This window comes from Fistularia commersonii, chromosome 2, assembly GCF_037954325.1.
Source record: "Fistularia commersonii isolate RoL2024-O1a breed Wild chromosome 2, RoL_Fcom_v1.0, whole genome shotgun sequence".
In the NCBI taxonomy this organism is placed as follows: domain Eukaryota; kingdom Metazoa; phylum Chordata; class Actinopteri; order Syngnathiformes; family Fistulariidae; genus Fistularia; species Fistularia commersonii.
The window spans coordinates 2,845,270-2,858,152 of record NC_141285.1 but is presented as its reverse complement, the minus strand read 5'-3'; the positions used below and the strand labels follow the sequence as shown (position 1 = coordinate 2,858,152).

Below are 12,883 nucleotides of genomic sequence, written 5' to 3'. Positions count from 1 at the left end.
TGAATCCGCGACTCTAGAGAAGGAAATGTGTATGTATTATCTTTGATAATTATTATATACATATATATATATATATATATATATATATATATATATATATGTATATATATATATATATTATTTTTTTTTAAAGCTCTATCATTTCTAAATGTTGTATGGTGCAGTTATACATCTGATTTAATTCGCACGTTTAACATCAGAGTAGAAAAGAACAGCAATTAAATGAAAGAGGGGCTCTGTGGATTTGAGCTTGCTGACTATGGAGATTTGACTGATTTAGCTTTGGGCACAGGCTACCTTCAGTGTCCAAAACCATTAGTGATTCCTGTACTGCTAAAGCACTGCTCCAGGGTACCAATTTTCTTGCATCAATGTCTACCTTCCACCACAGCAAATCAAAGGCTTATTCTAATGTCTCTGCAGACCTCAGTCCCTGAATAAAACACGCTCCGAAAGCAAGGGGGCTTTGGACGGCCGGTAAGAAGTGGAGAGATAGAAACGTGCCACAACCGGCGCGCCGCAAACATGGTACATTTGAAAGCCATATGATTTATTATCAAGAACAAGAATATCAAACGAGAGAGAGCGAGAGAGAGAAGAGAGAGAGAAAAGAAGAAAAAAAAAGAAAACAGCTCAGCTTCATAAACGTGTTTTTCAAAGCAATTCGACCACTTACACACTTCCAGTACAGATACGTAATAAGCTTGTGGGTTCTTCCATTAAATCTTATGCCTTACAGTCTTTCATATTTTTTGCCTTATTGTGTAAATATTGAACCGCTCGGCTGAAACCAGAGATCGGTAGAATTGTTATCGAGAGGCTTTTCAAAGGGGTTTTTAAATGTCAGTTCTATAAAGTGCTTCGGGCCCCCGTTATGACCTCATCGTAGCAAGATTACCGGCTTCTTTAGCGTCCTTTTTTTCCGTGCTGGGGCTCCTTATTGCCAGTTGAAGGTACGCTTAACCAGCCTGAAGAAGGTTCGGTTGTGTTCCTGTAGGTACGAACGAAGCTGCTGCAGGACGGTGCCGTTGACCGCCGGGTGGGGACGTCCCTTGGATTCGTGCAGACAACGCTCTCGACCGTCGCTCCGGATGCAATAGAAACCCTTGGTCTGGTTGAAATAGAAGTTGGTGGATACTATCCTGGGAGGCAAGCTGAGAAAGTGTTCCACCTTCTGAAGCTCCGGTAGAGGATCGCGAATCAGCGCGTCCCCGTCCACGATGTGTATCTGTTCCAGCGGGAAGTGCGCCAGCCAGTTGCGCATGTGGATGTCATACAGGCTCCTCTGGATGGCCTTGTACCTGATATTCAGTGCTCCGTTGCGCACGAGTAGGTTCTCGATGGCTTGCACCGGCTTGTGGTTCTCCAGCCGGTTGAAGTACACCTGGGTGTAATCGGAGATGACCCGCTCGGCGGGGTCGCGTAAGATCAGCAACAGTTTTATCGAACAGTTCATGGCGCAGATTCGCTCCGGGGCGAGTGCCGACGTGAAGTAGCCCGGAGTTTTCTCTATCGTGATCTGGTGCGGGTACGAATAAGGCATCAGGTCGCGGTACCACTCCAAGCCCTTGGCGTAATTCTCGTCCCAGTCGAAGAAATGCACCTCGGTCGCGGCGGCGGCGACCTCGGGGTGTATGTCCAGCATCTCCAACAGCGCCCTCGTGCCTCCTTTGCGTACGCCGATAATAATGCTATGGGGGGCTCTTTTGCTAGTCCCGGGGGGCGGCGACGAGGGCGCGCCCTCCGAGAAATTGCCGGGAAGCGACGAATCAAGATCCATCGGGTCGGGCGTAAAACTTAATCCTGCTTGCGCAAACTCAGGCGGGGCAGCATACGTCTGGAGAACCAAAAGAAAGGCAGATGCCAGATATGAGGCCATGATCGACACGTCGCTTGAGACTTTGCGAGGTGACTCGGGGCGGAGAAACGACAACGGTAAACTGGGCTCTAACCGTGGACCAGATCTGTGTCGGTGAGTTTATGGGCAACGGCGGCGGTCTGCCTTTGAATTTGAACTGGAGGAGAAAACATTTGGAGTCCACAGCGCATCTGTAGGAGCAAAGAGAAAAGAGGAAGAGAAAACTTTTCAGATTTTTGGTTTTTACAGAACAAGAGCCAACAGCTGTGTCCGTTCGCCACCCATAACATATCAGACTTTTTAATTCCTCTTCCCTCAGCCGCAGGGAATCTTCAGTCTTTGTAGTTACTGCTAACAGTTAGACAATTCATAGTTCATTATATTTCTTATTCTTCCTCCTTTCTACTATCATCTATTACTGTTATGTTTTTGTACTTGAAACTCTGGCACAACAATTTCCTTCGGGATTAATAAAGTTGTTCTCATCTCATCATCTCATCTCATAACTACGTTTTATGTCGGTTTTTAAGTAAATCATCGATTAACCGGAATCTCCTTGAACTTCCTTTGCGTCGTCCTTCTTCCCGGCCGCTTCCTCATTTTGATGGACAAAGACACTCGCGGTTGAGTCTATGATTTAGCCCAGATTTTTAGACGGCTTATTAAAAAATGTGTCCGAGATACGCAGTACAACTGAATGCCGGTAGATCAGGACAGTCCGCTTTGTCATCCTTTACCGTGGTCATAATCTTCGCTACAATCGATACGCTCACCGCCACCTCAGAGCACTGAAATTAAAACATTTGAAGTCATGTAAAACCAAATTTAGTGCAGCAAGTCGGATGACTTCCTGCTTCTCGGCAAGTTTGATTTCCTATAAATGCCAAGAAAGATGGGTATCTCAGCAGCGATGCCCAGATAACACAAACTGTTTTTTTTTGGGGGGGGGGATTGAAATTTTTATTCTAATATTGCAAGAAAAATCTGACATCATGAAATAGAAATTAGTTTTTGAACTCTTTTGGACGGTTGGTTGAATAATTCAATTTCTACTTCGTTTTCGCTCGTCGAACCCGTTGCCTCGTCCAACCCAGAAAATAAATACATCAAAAAAGTTCTCCTGCTTTGTTGTTCAATACTGTGAAATATAGTTTTTTTTTTTTTTTTCTTCCTTTATTTTCTTTTTTAAATGTCACGGAATTAAGTTTGAGCGAACCAAAAGCCTTCGGATAGTTCTGCAGGGGAAGGCGAGCCGACACGACCGACGCTTCCATCGCGCCAGTCAAAACAGCAGGGTAGGCCTATGCAAACACACAACTCCAACAGCAAAGGTCATGGTAAGGTAATCTACACACACACACACACACACGTGTTGTCTTTGCCGTTAAGCATTCCAGAGCTCTCTGCAAAACGCGGCAGAACGCTTAACTTTTACCCATGGAGCCAAATTTCAGCGCATTTAGCATGTTTCCCGCAATGCGCTCGCTGAGAAATGCGATATAATGGTGTAAAACTCATTTCAATTGGTTCATCTGGATAAGCTACGGGAGGCGTGTCGAGCACGTGCTCTTGTTTCTCCATAATATAAGCTACAAACGGATTTAATTTCCCTCTCACGAAATTCTTAATGGATTCAGGAAGTGAAATGCCAAGGCAACAATTAAAAAGTAATGGTTAAATTCCAAAATTGCTGCATCTTTTGAAAACGAAAATGGCTTTTTAACATGAAAACCTCCGCAGTGAAACTCATTTGAAATCGATGAAAATGATTACTTTTTAATCTTTCTGAAGAGCCGCACTTATTACAAATTACAGCGGGGGGAAATCATCTATTTCCGAGCACGTCGGAACGTGTATATTAGTTTCGGGAAACCGCAGTTATTAGTAAATACGTCTCAAGTCTGCGCTGACTTGAACACAATTTAATCACGGATTCTGTCGCTCTAATAAAGAAAATTACCCGAGTAGTTAAAGCACCCCTGCGCCCTTTCCTACAATTAATGTCACCGGTGGCCTTTGTCTCACCTTACGGAGTTTTTCAAGCATATAAAGGCTGTGACACATGCCCCCGCTTCACACTAGGATCGTGGAACGGAGCCTGCGAGCCGGACGAAGGCGAGCCCTCCTGCCCTAAAGGGCCCGGGGTTGTGCAGGGAGGCACTTATGTGGCGTGACAGGGGCGCCTGCCTGTCAGCGCTTCCCTTGCAGAGAGCTGCCAAGTCTAATGCTAACAGCCGAGCAGCCCGAAGAGCTTTCTGTCTCATTCGATTCCCCCCCCTTTGCTCCTCTCACGGCACAACCGCCACCTGGAAGGAGCAATTGTTTCACATTCGGCTGCACCTTGCCGCTTTTATTCGCCCGCTTGATGCATATCCCGCTTACAACGGCGACTGTTTCTGCTGAAAACGGTCGGGAGGTTACGCGACAGGATGCGACGTCAGCGTGTTGTTGCTTTTTTTTTTTTTTTTTTTTTTTTTGTTTTCATTTCTCCGCGAAGTTTTGAATCTTCCTCTCCCTCGGGAGCTGTTAGGTGAAGTCGCCTCAAGCCTGACATGCTGAAAAATAACTACGGGAAGTTTCGTGCCACTGGATAGATACACGGTCAAGTTCGAGTTGCGGGACAAGTTGTATCACTTTTGTACTCGGTAGTGTTATACGCTTCAGCGTACCGTGTACCTTGTGAAATACAGGTCGGTCGCACTCGACAATGACCAATTTCTGCTGTTTGCAAGCTTTTTTTTCCCGGTCTGACCTCTTCGGGTGACACTACAGCGCTCAGAGAATCACTGTGAGAAAAAAGGCTTTGTCCTCTTTTTTTAAAATCAAGTTGAGTGAAACCACTCCTTGAGCTGAAAGAGTTAGAATTCATCAGATCTGTAGAGTTCGGTGAGAAACATGCGATTTTTACCCCCGGCGGTCTTTTCCCTGTAAGGCGACCGTCAAAAATACCCCAACCTGCAACTCCAGGATCTACATCCATCCCCACCTTGAGTTTGATTATGATTACTCACATAGGGCAAAAAAGAACTATTATGCAGTTCCACTTGAACTCCCATAAATACTCCGGGAGCAAGACTTGTACTTCTCTAGAAAAGTTGGCAGTGGCTGAATTGCGCAAGAGTAGCACACAGAGCACAAGTATTCATCACATCTAATCAGGCCGAGGAACAAGCGCCACAGGTCCTCGCCGCCGCAGGAGACCCGGCTCCCTCTAATTAAACCGAGCCGCCGCTTCTGTACATCCACAGAACAAAACCTTCAGCCAGTCAGCAGAGCCCGCCGCCGCCGCCGCCGCCGCCGCCACCGACATCGCCAATGACGGGCTGCAGGTTTTGCGCAGGATAGTTTTGTTACTTCATCTGCACTTGTTCAACAGCACGGTTGCAATAATAATGTTCGATTAAAGCATGAATTTTGGGAGATGAAGCATAAAAAAATCACCGCTATGAACCATTTTATTGTTAATAATCAACAAAAAAAAAGAACACTAAAATAACACATCCTAGATGTTGAATGAATGAAATATTCTTGTTAAATGTGCTGACAACAAAATCATACAAAAAAATATAAATGGAAATGCAATGCATTAACTCATGGAGGTCTGGATTTGGAGTCAAAATTAAAGAGGAAAAATACAACAACAAGCTGATCCAACTTTAATGTAATGTCCTTAAAACAAGTCAAAATGAATCAGCGTTGCTTCCTAAGCGGACACTTTGATTTCTCACAAGTTGGATCGTCTTGGAGTCACATTGTGTTGTTTAAGTGTACCAGTTCACCAGTATATATAGTGTTTTGTTTGTTTTTTTCATGACTTTTTATAAAATCCTGACCTTTTTGTTCTTTAGCTGAAAAATACAGAGATGAACACAGCATGCCTTTCAAAAACATCATGATAACAAGCAACCAAAAAAAAAAAAGTCAAAATTAAAGAGGATAAACACACCAACTTTAAAATAATGTCCTTAAAACAAGTCAAAATGAATCCACGGACATTTTGATTTCACAGAAGTGTGACTGACTTGGATTTAGATTGCGTTGTCGCTATTAATATTTATAATCATATTTATCCTACCGTTAATATTTATAATCATATTTATCCTACCGTTTTATTCTTTGACATTATAACTGTTGCGACAAAGGAATTTCCCTTTATTTTTTGATCAGTATATTACAATGCGTATATTCAATTTTTTGTATCGCGCATACACATGTATTTCTACCTATTTATCTGCACATGTGTGAAAAACAGACCGAAGTGAGAATAGTTCATATCTCTATATGGTTTTCATGTTTTGTTAACGTCAAGGCATCGTTGGAAAGCCTTGTAAGATTTAACGATCCCAACAAACCAAAAAGAAACCAATCAGGAGAGATGGAAAACGTGCGCTTTAACTTTTTTTTTTTTTGCACTTTTCCTCGTGCTGCTTATTTCCTCTGAAGCTAGTTCTCATACAAGCCCTCAGAAAAACCAGTACAATGTATTTCCCGCCCACACTCATCCAACTGTAACTCTAAAAAAAAAAAAAAAAAAAGTACTCCCACATATTGCACGGGTTGTTCATTTTGAACGCATTTTAGTTCACAGAGAAATTCGTGGCATGATTTATTAAACCTTGCTTGGAACCGGGGACGTCGGCTGCAGACAGAAGATCAAGCACGTTGCGCTAAATTTTCTGTGCAACCTTTCCTGTGGCCACAATTAATCCATGTACGTGTCTGTGTGTGTCTGTGTGTGTGTGTGTGTGTGCGCCTATGCATATCTGTCATATGCACTAAGGTATGCAAAAAAGTTATCTGATTCCTAGCTAGATAAAAAATGATTAAGTCACTCTTAATCATTATAAATTGTTATAGTGCTATTATCCATGTCGTTACAAATTTTATATTTTGAATGCTTGGACAAGAATAAACATTTAAATCTTGTTTGAAGACGAAGAAATTACCGTAGGCTTTCTGTCGGTATGTATGAAAGTTTTGGCTGAACAAGTGACTAATGTTGTCTTTCCCTTGCAAAAGCTTTATAGTCTTGATTAAAAAATGTCAAAGCTTTTGACCTGCCCTGTGCAGCCGCTCAGTACTTTAAGTAAGTTACTGTTTTTTGTTTTTTTTTTCCCAGGAGAAAAAGCGGGGGCGTCTGCAGGTGGGTCGAGTGTTTTGACTTCGGTGATTCCTACGGTTGCCTTTCTCAAGACTGGTGGAAGAACAGCAGAGTTTTGGGATCATGGGAATTTATCTCAAACGCGTCTTTAAAACTCTCGTCGGGGTACTTCTCTCCTCTAGCGCCACCTCGTGGATGAGTTTGATAACTATTTTTTTTATTCAATTCCACCAGTTTAACTTTAATGAAAAGAACATTGGTCGCACTGCTGTTTTAATTCTTAATTTATTGCTTTTTTTTATTTCAATGAATTATTTTTTTAAATTTTTTTTTAGTATTTTTATTTCATTTTTTTTCATCCATCAGAATCAGTACTATGGTGAGACGTAGCTCTGTCCTACATCTCTCTTTGCATAATTCTCTGAATTTCTTGTTCCACAACTGATCTCCCTTAAAGCAGAATTGATCCCTTGGGGTTAAGCCCTGCATTTGATCCCAGCGGAACTGTGAAATACACTTAAGCCGTTTAATTAATGTGATTGCTATTGCTATTTATATAGCAACAACTTTAATGAGTTACTGGAAGCTGCTTTGCACCTGTAATCCAGGCAAAGCACATAAATGTCAAATGGAATAAATGCTTGTTTATGTGACTAGAAGTTATTTACAGGAAGGTATCTTAACTTGTAATGTTCTTAATAAATGTCATGATATAAGATGAAAGATATATAACACCATAAATGCAGTCCAACTTGTTCTATCTCTTTGAAAGATATAGCTTTTTCTACCTATAAGGGACAACAGGGTCATCTATAATAATTACATTATTATGGATAATAATTACAAAGAAATACATGATCTTTTCAAGATTATGTCCATGTTGTATTTGACATGGACACATTGACTGAAATAACCACAAATTAACGATACACACATTCGTCCATATAATAAAAAAAGAATATGTATTTATATAATATAAATATACATTTATATCATTATTATTTAAATATTTTTTAAGATAATACATATATATATGTATATATATATATATGTGTGTGTGTGTGTATAATATTATTACATTATTATATATTATGATATATATATATTTATATATCATGTCCGTTGGGCAAAAACAAAAATAATTCCTTTTATATTTCATTATAATGACAGGAGAGGCAGCAATCGACTTCTTGTTTTGCAAGGTGAACGTGAAACCGACAAAAAAAGTGACTTTTTTTTTGTCAACTTTTTTTTTTTGAAAACTTCAAAATAATCTGGAGTTATCAGTCACTTTACTTTCACCCAGTTATTAGCCGGTTTTGACAGGATTCATTAATCTTGGAAGGAAATATATGCAGACAGTTCCAGTTATGTTTGGCTGTTTGCAGGAAACGGACCATGGAGTATTCATTAATAAAATCACAACCATGAACATAAGACGCTGCATGGCGTGCGTATGTTTGCTGGAAGATCAGGACAGGCTTAAGGTACTTTCATGTTGACATCAGAACAGTAACGACCTTAATGAAGCAAAATTATGTATTCCAAAGAGTCCCCCCTCCCAAATACACCCTGGTTCATTGTATAGCACGTGCATGCGTTATTGCTGCTTTGTATAATTTTTCATTTTCCCTCACTGTAGTATTATTGTGTGGTTCATACTTAAAAAGGAAACCAATGTGCACTGTGCATTGATTTCACATTAGCATTTGTTTTTTTCATATCTATACCACTTATCCTGCACTCGGGGTCGCGGGGGAGCTGGAACGTATCCTAGCAGTGATCGTCCTGGGACCAGTCGATCACAGGGCCACATATTACAGACATGCAAGCGTTTAATCTCTCATTCATAAGTCTGGACAATTTCACCGTCTCCAAAACACATTTTTGGACCGTGGCAGGACATGCAAACAAGGGGAGAACGTATTAAATTACGTAGAAAGGCCCATCGTCGGAATTGAACCAGGCGATATCTTGCTGAAGCGCGAGACCTCAGGTTAACGCGATAATATTTATCGTAGCAAACATACTTTTCTATTCTACTGTATTTGTTTTTTTGCTTTTTTTGCACCGTCTCAGTAATTACTGAAACTTTCTGTACCATGTTTTCCTGGAGAGATAATGAGATTTAAGCTTCACACATATCTTTACATGAGTCAACGCAAAAATCTCGATTCGCGTCGCTATTAATGTATAAAACTGGAAAATTGGTCCTCGAACGGCCAAATAAACAAATCAAAAGCAGGACCGTTGGAGCGACAGACGATTTAGTAGAAAGATTTCCTGCCAAACATCCTGGAGAAGGTGACAGCGTTACCTGGCTTGCAGAGAGAATTAAAATGCAACGTTGATAATAAGCAATATTTGTCTATTTCAGGGATAAATGAGTCAAACGATGACCTAATCTTCACCCACATGTCAGCAGAGGCATTCATTACCAGCTTGAAGGGGGAGCGATCTGTCACTTACTGGAGCGCCCAGAAACATGTGGCCTGAAGCACTAATTACACTATTTTAATTGTGATTTTCATTGTGGTGAGTTAAACATCCAAAGTGAATTGGCCTTTTTCAGATCAGGAGGGCACATCCCCGAGGACACACACATACACACACACGCGTACACAAAAACACTGACAAATATACACAAATATATATAAAAAAAAAAAAAATGAACAAGACACTATAATAAACCAGTTAAAGAATACTTAGGGGGGTGGAAAATAATATATTCACATTGTGTGTGTGTATGTCTATGTAAATGCATATATATACACACACACACATATACATACGTATTCACACATTTATATAAATTCATATATACGTATTGCATTGTGTGTATATATAGGTGTATATACATATATAAATGTGTGTGTATATGCACAACATGCATGACAAAAGTATATATACACATATATGCACACACACACACACACACACACACACACACAGAGATTTATATATTTACAGCTAGCATGTTATTATGTATAGCACTTGCAGATATTCATATATACATAGATATGTGTTTAAATATGAATATATACTGTATGTGTGTACATGGATAACATGCATAACATAAGTATGCAGATCAATACATGCACATATGTATGCTCGCATGCACGCATGCATATATGCGTGCACACATTTATGTGTGTAAATATATATATATATATATGTATATATATATATATATATATATAATATTCAAACAGTTAGCATGTAATTAGGTATAGCACCTGTGGATATTTATATATACATAGATATGTCTGCACAGATTTATGTGTGTAAATATGTATACATATATATATATGTGTGTGTGCGTCCGTGCGTGTGTACATGCATAACGAGCAAACATAAGTATGTAGACACATATTTGACACATATAGACACATATATGTGCGCGCACACACACACGCTCACATCTGCACAGCTAGCATCTAATTATGTATAAGATATTCATATATACATAGATATGTGTGTAATTATGTTTATATATGTGTGTGTGTGTGTGTGTGTGTTTGTATCTGCATAACATGCACAAATTAAGTATATATGTGCATATTTCAGCTGAAATATACTATCTAATAATATAGATTTTGATCTCATTTCCAACCTGCAGTTACAGGCTGAACCCGTTGGAAAAACGTGATTTTATCATTTTAATCCCAGAGACAAAAACCACTTCTGTGTATCAAAACCTCGTCAAGGTTTTCGTTCCATCGCCGTCTGCGGCGATGAAAGTCTTTCAATCTGCATAAACTGTATTTTAGGAAATCAAACATTCCTATTCGCCTTCTCAGCTGCCGATTTTTACGAGATTATTTGCTTCAATGTACGATAACTGAAGGATTCTGGAATGATATTTAAACTGTCCCCATTAAGAAACTCAGGTACATGATATTACAGAATAAATGCGATGAGTGTATAAAACAATATCAGGTAAGAGTAACATTTGATTACATCATATCGTGAATCAAATATCCCTCAATAGTATATTTCTCTTGGCCACCGCTTGTTTGAAACTACCTCCAGGAAGACGTGCGGTTCTATTTTTCAGACTGCAGCTTAAAAAAGATCTATTTGCCTAAGCATGTGTGCAGTTTATCTGTCTAAGAATAAATGCCGAAACTCTTCAGAGGCAAAGCCAAGTTCTCATTTCTTTTACTTCTCTGTCTGAAAAACCCTTCAACTCAACATACTGAAGTCTTACCCGCCTCATTACGATTTATTGTTTTGGTCTTTCGAGTTCATGAGCTGTGCGATTCCTTTGGAAAGTTAAAAAAAAAAAAAAAATCAATAAATCGTAGCGTCTGCTTGCAGATTGTTCATTGCCGTTTTACATTTTTACCATCACTGGCAGACAGGTGCATATTTTAAGCAACACCACTGCTCTTGTGGAAAATTGTTTTGTACATTTTTATAACATACTAACAATATTTGGGTTGCTAAGGAGAACGCCGACACTCTGGTCAAATCGGAGTGACATCAATCTGCTGCAAAATCTTATTCGTGCACATTTTACCGATTAAGTAAAACCATATCAATGGATGGTTTGACTTTTGAAAAACTCTAGTGTTTAATGCCATCATTTAAAAGCTTTAACATATTTTCTAATATGTTTAATTTTTAAAATATGTTTAATATGTTTAATATTTTTTAATTCCTCTTCCCTCAGCCGCAGGGAATCTTCAATCTTTGTAGTTACTGCTAACAGTTAAGACAATTCATATTTCATTATATTTCTTATTCTTCCTCCTTTCTACTATCATCTATTACTGTTATGTTTTTTACTTGAAACTCTGGCACAACAATTTCCTTCAGGATTAATAAAGTTGTTCTCATCTCATCTCATCATCTCATATATTTAATCATCTATTCATTGATAAACTATCAGCTGGGCTAAAACGCTAGTGTGATATCTCAGAACCTGACTCTGCTACTAACCAAATATATTTAGAAATGTAAAAAAAAAAAAAAAAAAAAACTTTAAATGAACTTGCATTGTCTGATAATAGCTCGGGCTTCTCAGTTGCCAAGGATATTTTAATTGGAGGCCTTCATTTTTCAAGCTCAATTTCTTCCCCCGGAGCGCTGTTATAAGGAACGCTGTCTTTTCAATTACCGATCCCTCTGCCCACCGCCATCTGTGCACGAGTACCAACATGATTTCCTCCCGCCTTATGAAAGCCGGTGGCTCATAAGTAAATCCGGACACAATCTGTATTAGGATCAGTATTAGCGACCGTCGTCTCAAACCCCTTTGCCGTCTCGGTTTCCCCGCTTCGCGCACACCGGCCTCCGAGTCTCCGTCGTGACACGTCGTCACTCGCGGATTTATTTCAAGCATCCGCCGACATTGTCTGGAGGCATTTCGCCAGGAGGCATTTTGGCAGATATAAATGGCGGACTTGCTCATCACCCCAATGGATGAGTAGAGGCATCCCATCCCAGGGACACTGACTCACTCAGGAAAGCGTCGTCCAGAAACAACAGACCGCGAGGAGGAATTTGATCAGAGACTTGCCTGATGATCCTCATTCAGCTTGCCACTTCTGATAAAGCACCTGCGCTTCCAAAAGAATCAAAATATCCCCTCTGCAAGCAACCCCAACCCTTCTAAACAAGATAAAACTAATTCGCCTCTGACAATTTAATGATAATGTAATTCTTATAATGCTTTTTTTTTTTTTTTTTTTTTCTTCTCCATCAAGCCTCCCTGAGTTCTCACAGTGATCCTCTTTATGTAAAATAGCTGCTCTACAGTTCATCGCAGTGGGAACGGTCTGAAATGCTGACTTAATCAAAACAAATGCGCCAACTTTATTCTCTTTTCTCCGGTCTAAGCATTTAGAAAGCTGATGCTGTTCTTCAGTCTCGCAGGCATCCTGAAAACTGCAATATACACATGCATTATGGATGAATTA

At 39.8% G+C, this 12,883-nt stretch overlaps 1 protein-coding gene across 2 annotated transcripts in view; it reads right to left on the bottom strand.

Moving 5' to 3' along the window:
- Nucleotides 1-288: 288 nt before the first annotated feature.
- hs3st1l1 (heparan sulfate (glucosamine) 3-O-sulfotransferase 1-like1) overlaps nt 289-12,883 on the bottom strand; it is a 28,828-nt gene continuing 16,233 nt past the window's right edge. The window contains exons 2-3 of one of the 2 annotated variants that reach the window (XM_086161069.1): nt 1,953-2,049; nt 289-1,837 (exon numbers count right to left, since the gene is read on the bottom strand). In XM_086161069.1, coding sequence (XP_086017195.1) covers nt 938-1,780 — 843 coding nt within the window. In that variant the 5' untranslated portion in view covers nt 1,781-1,837; nt 1,953-2,049 and the 3' untranslated portion in view covers nt 289-937. Of the gene's footprint in view, nt 2,050-12,883 lie in introns of both variants that reach the window. The other variant, XM_086161060.1, reaches the window with a different exon arrangement.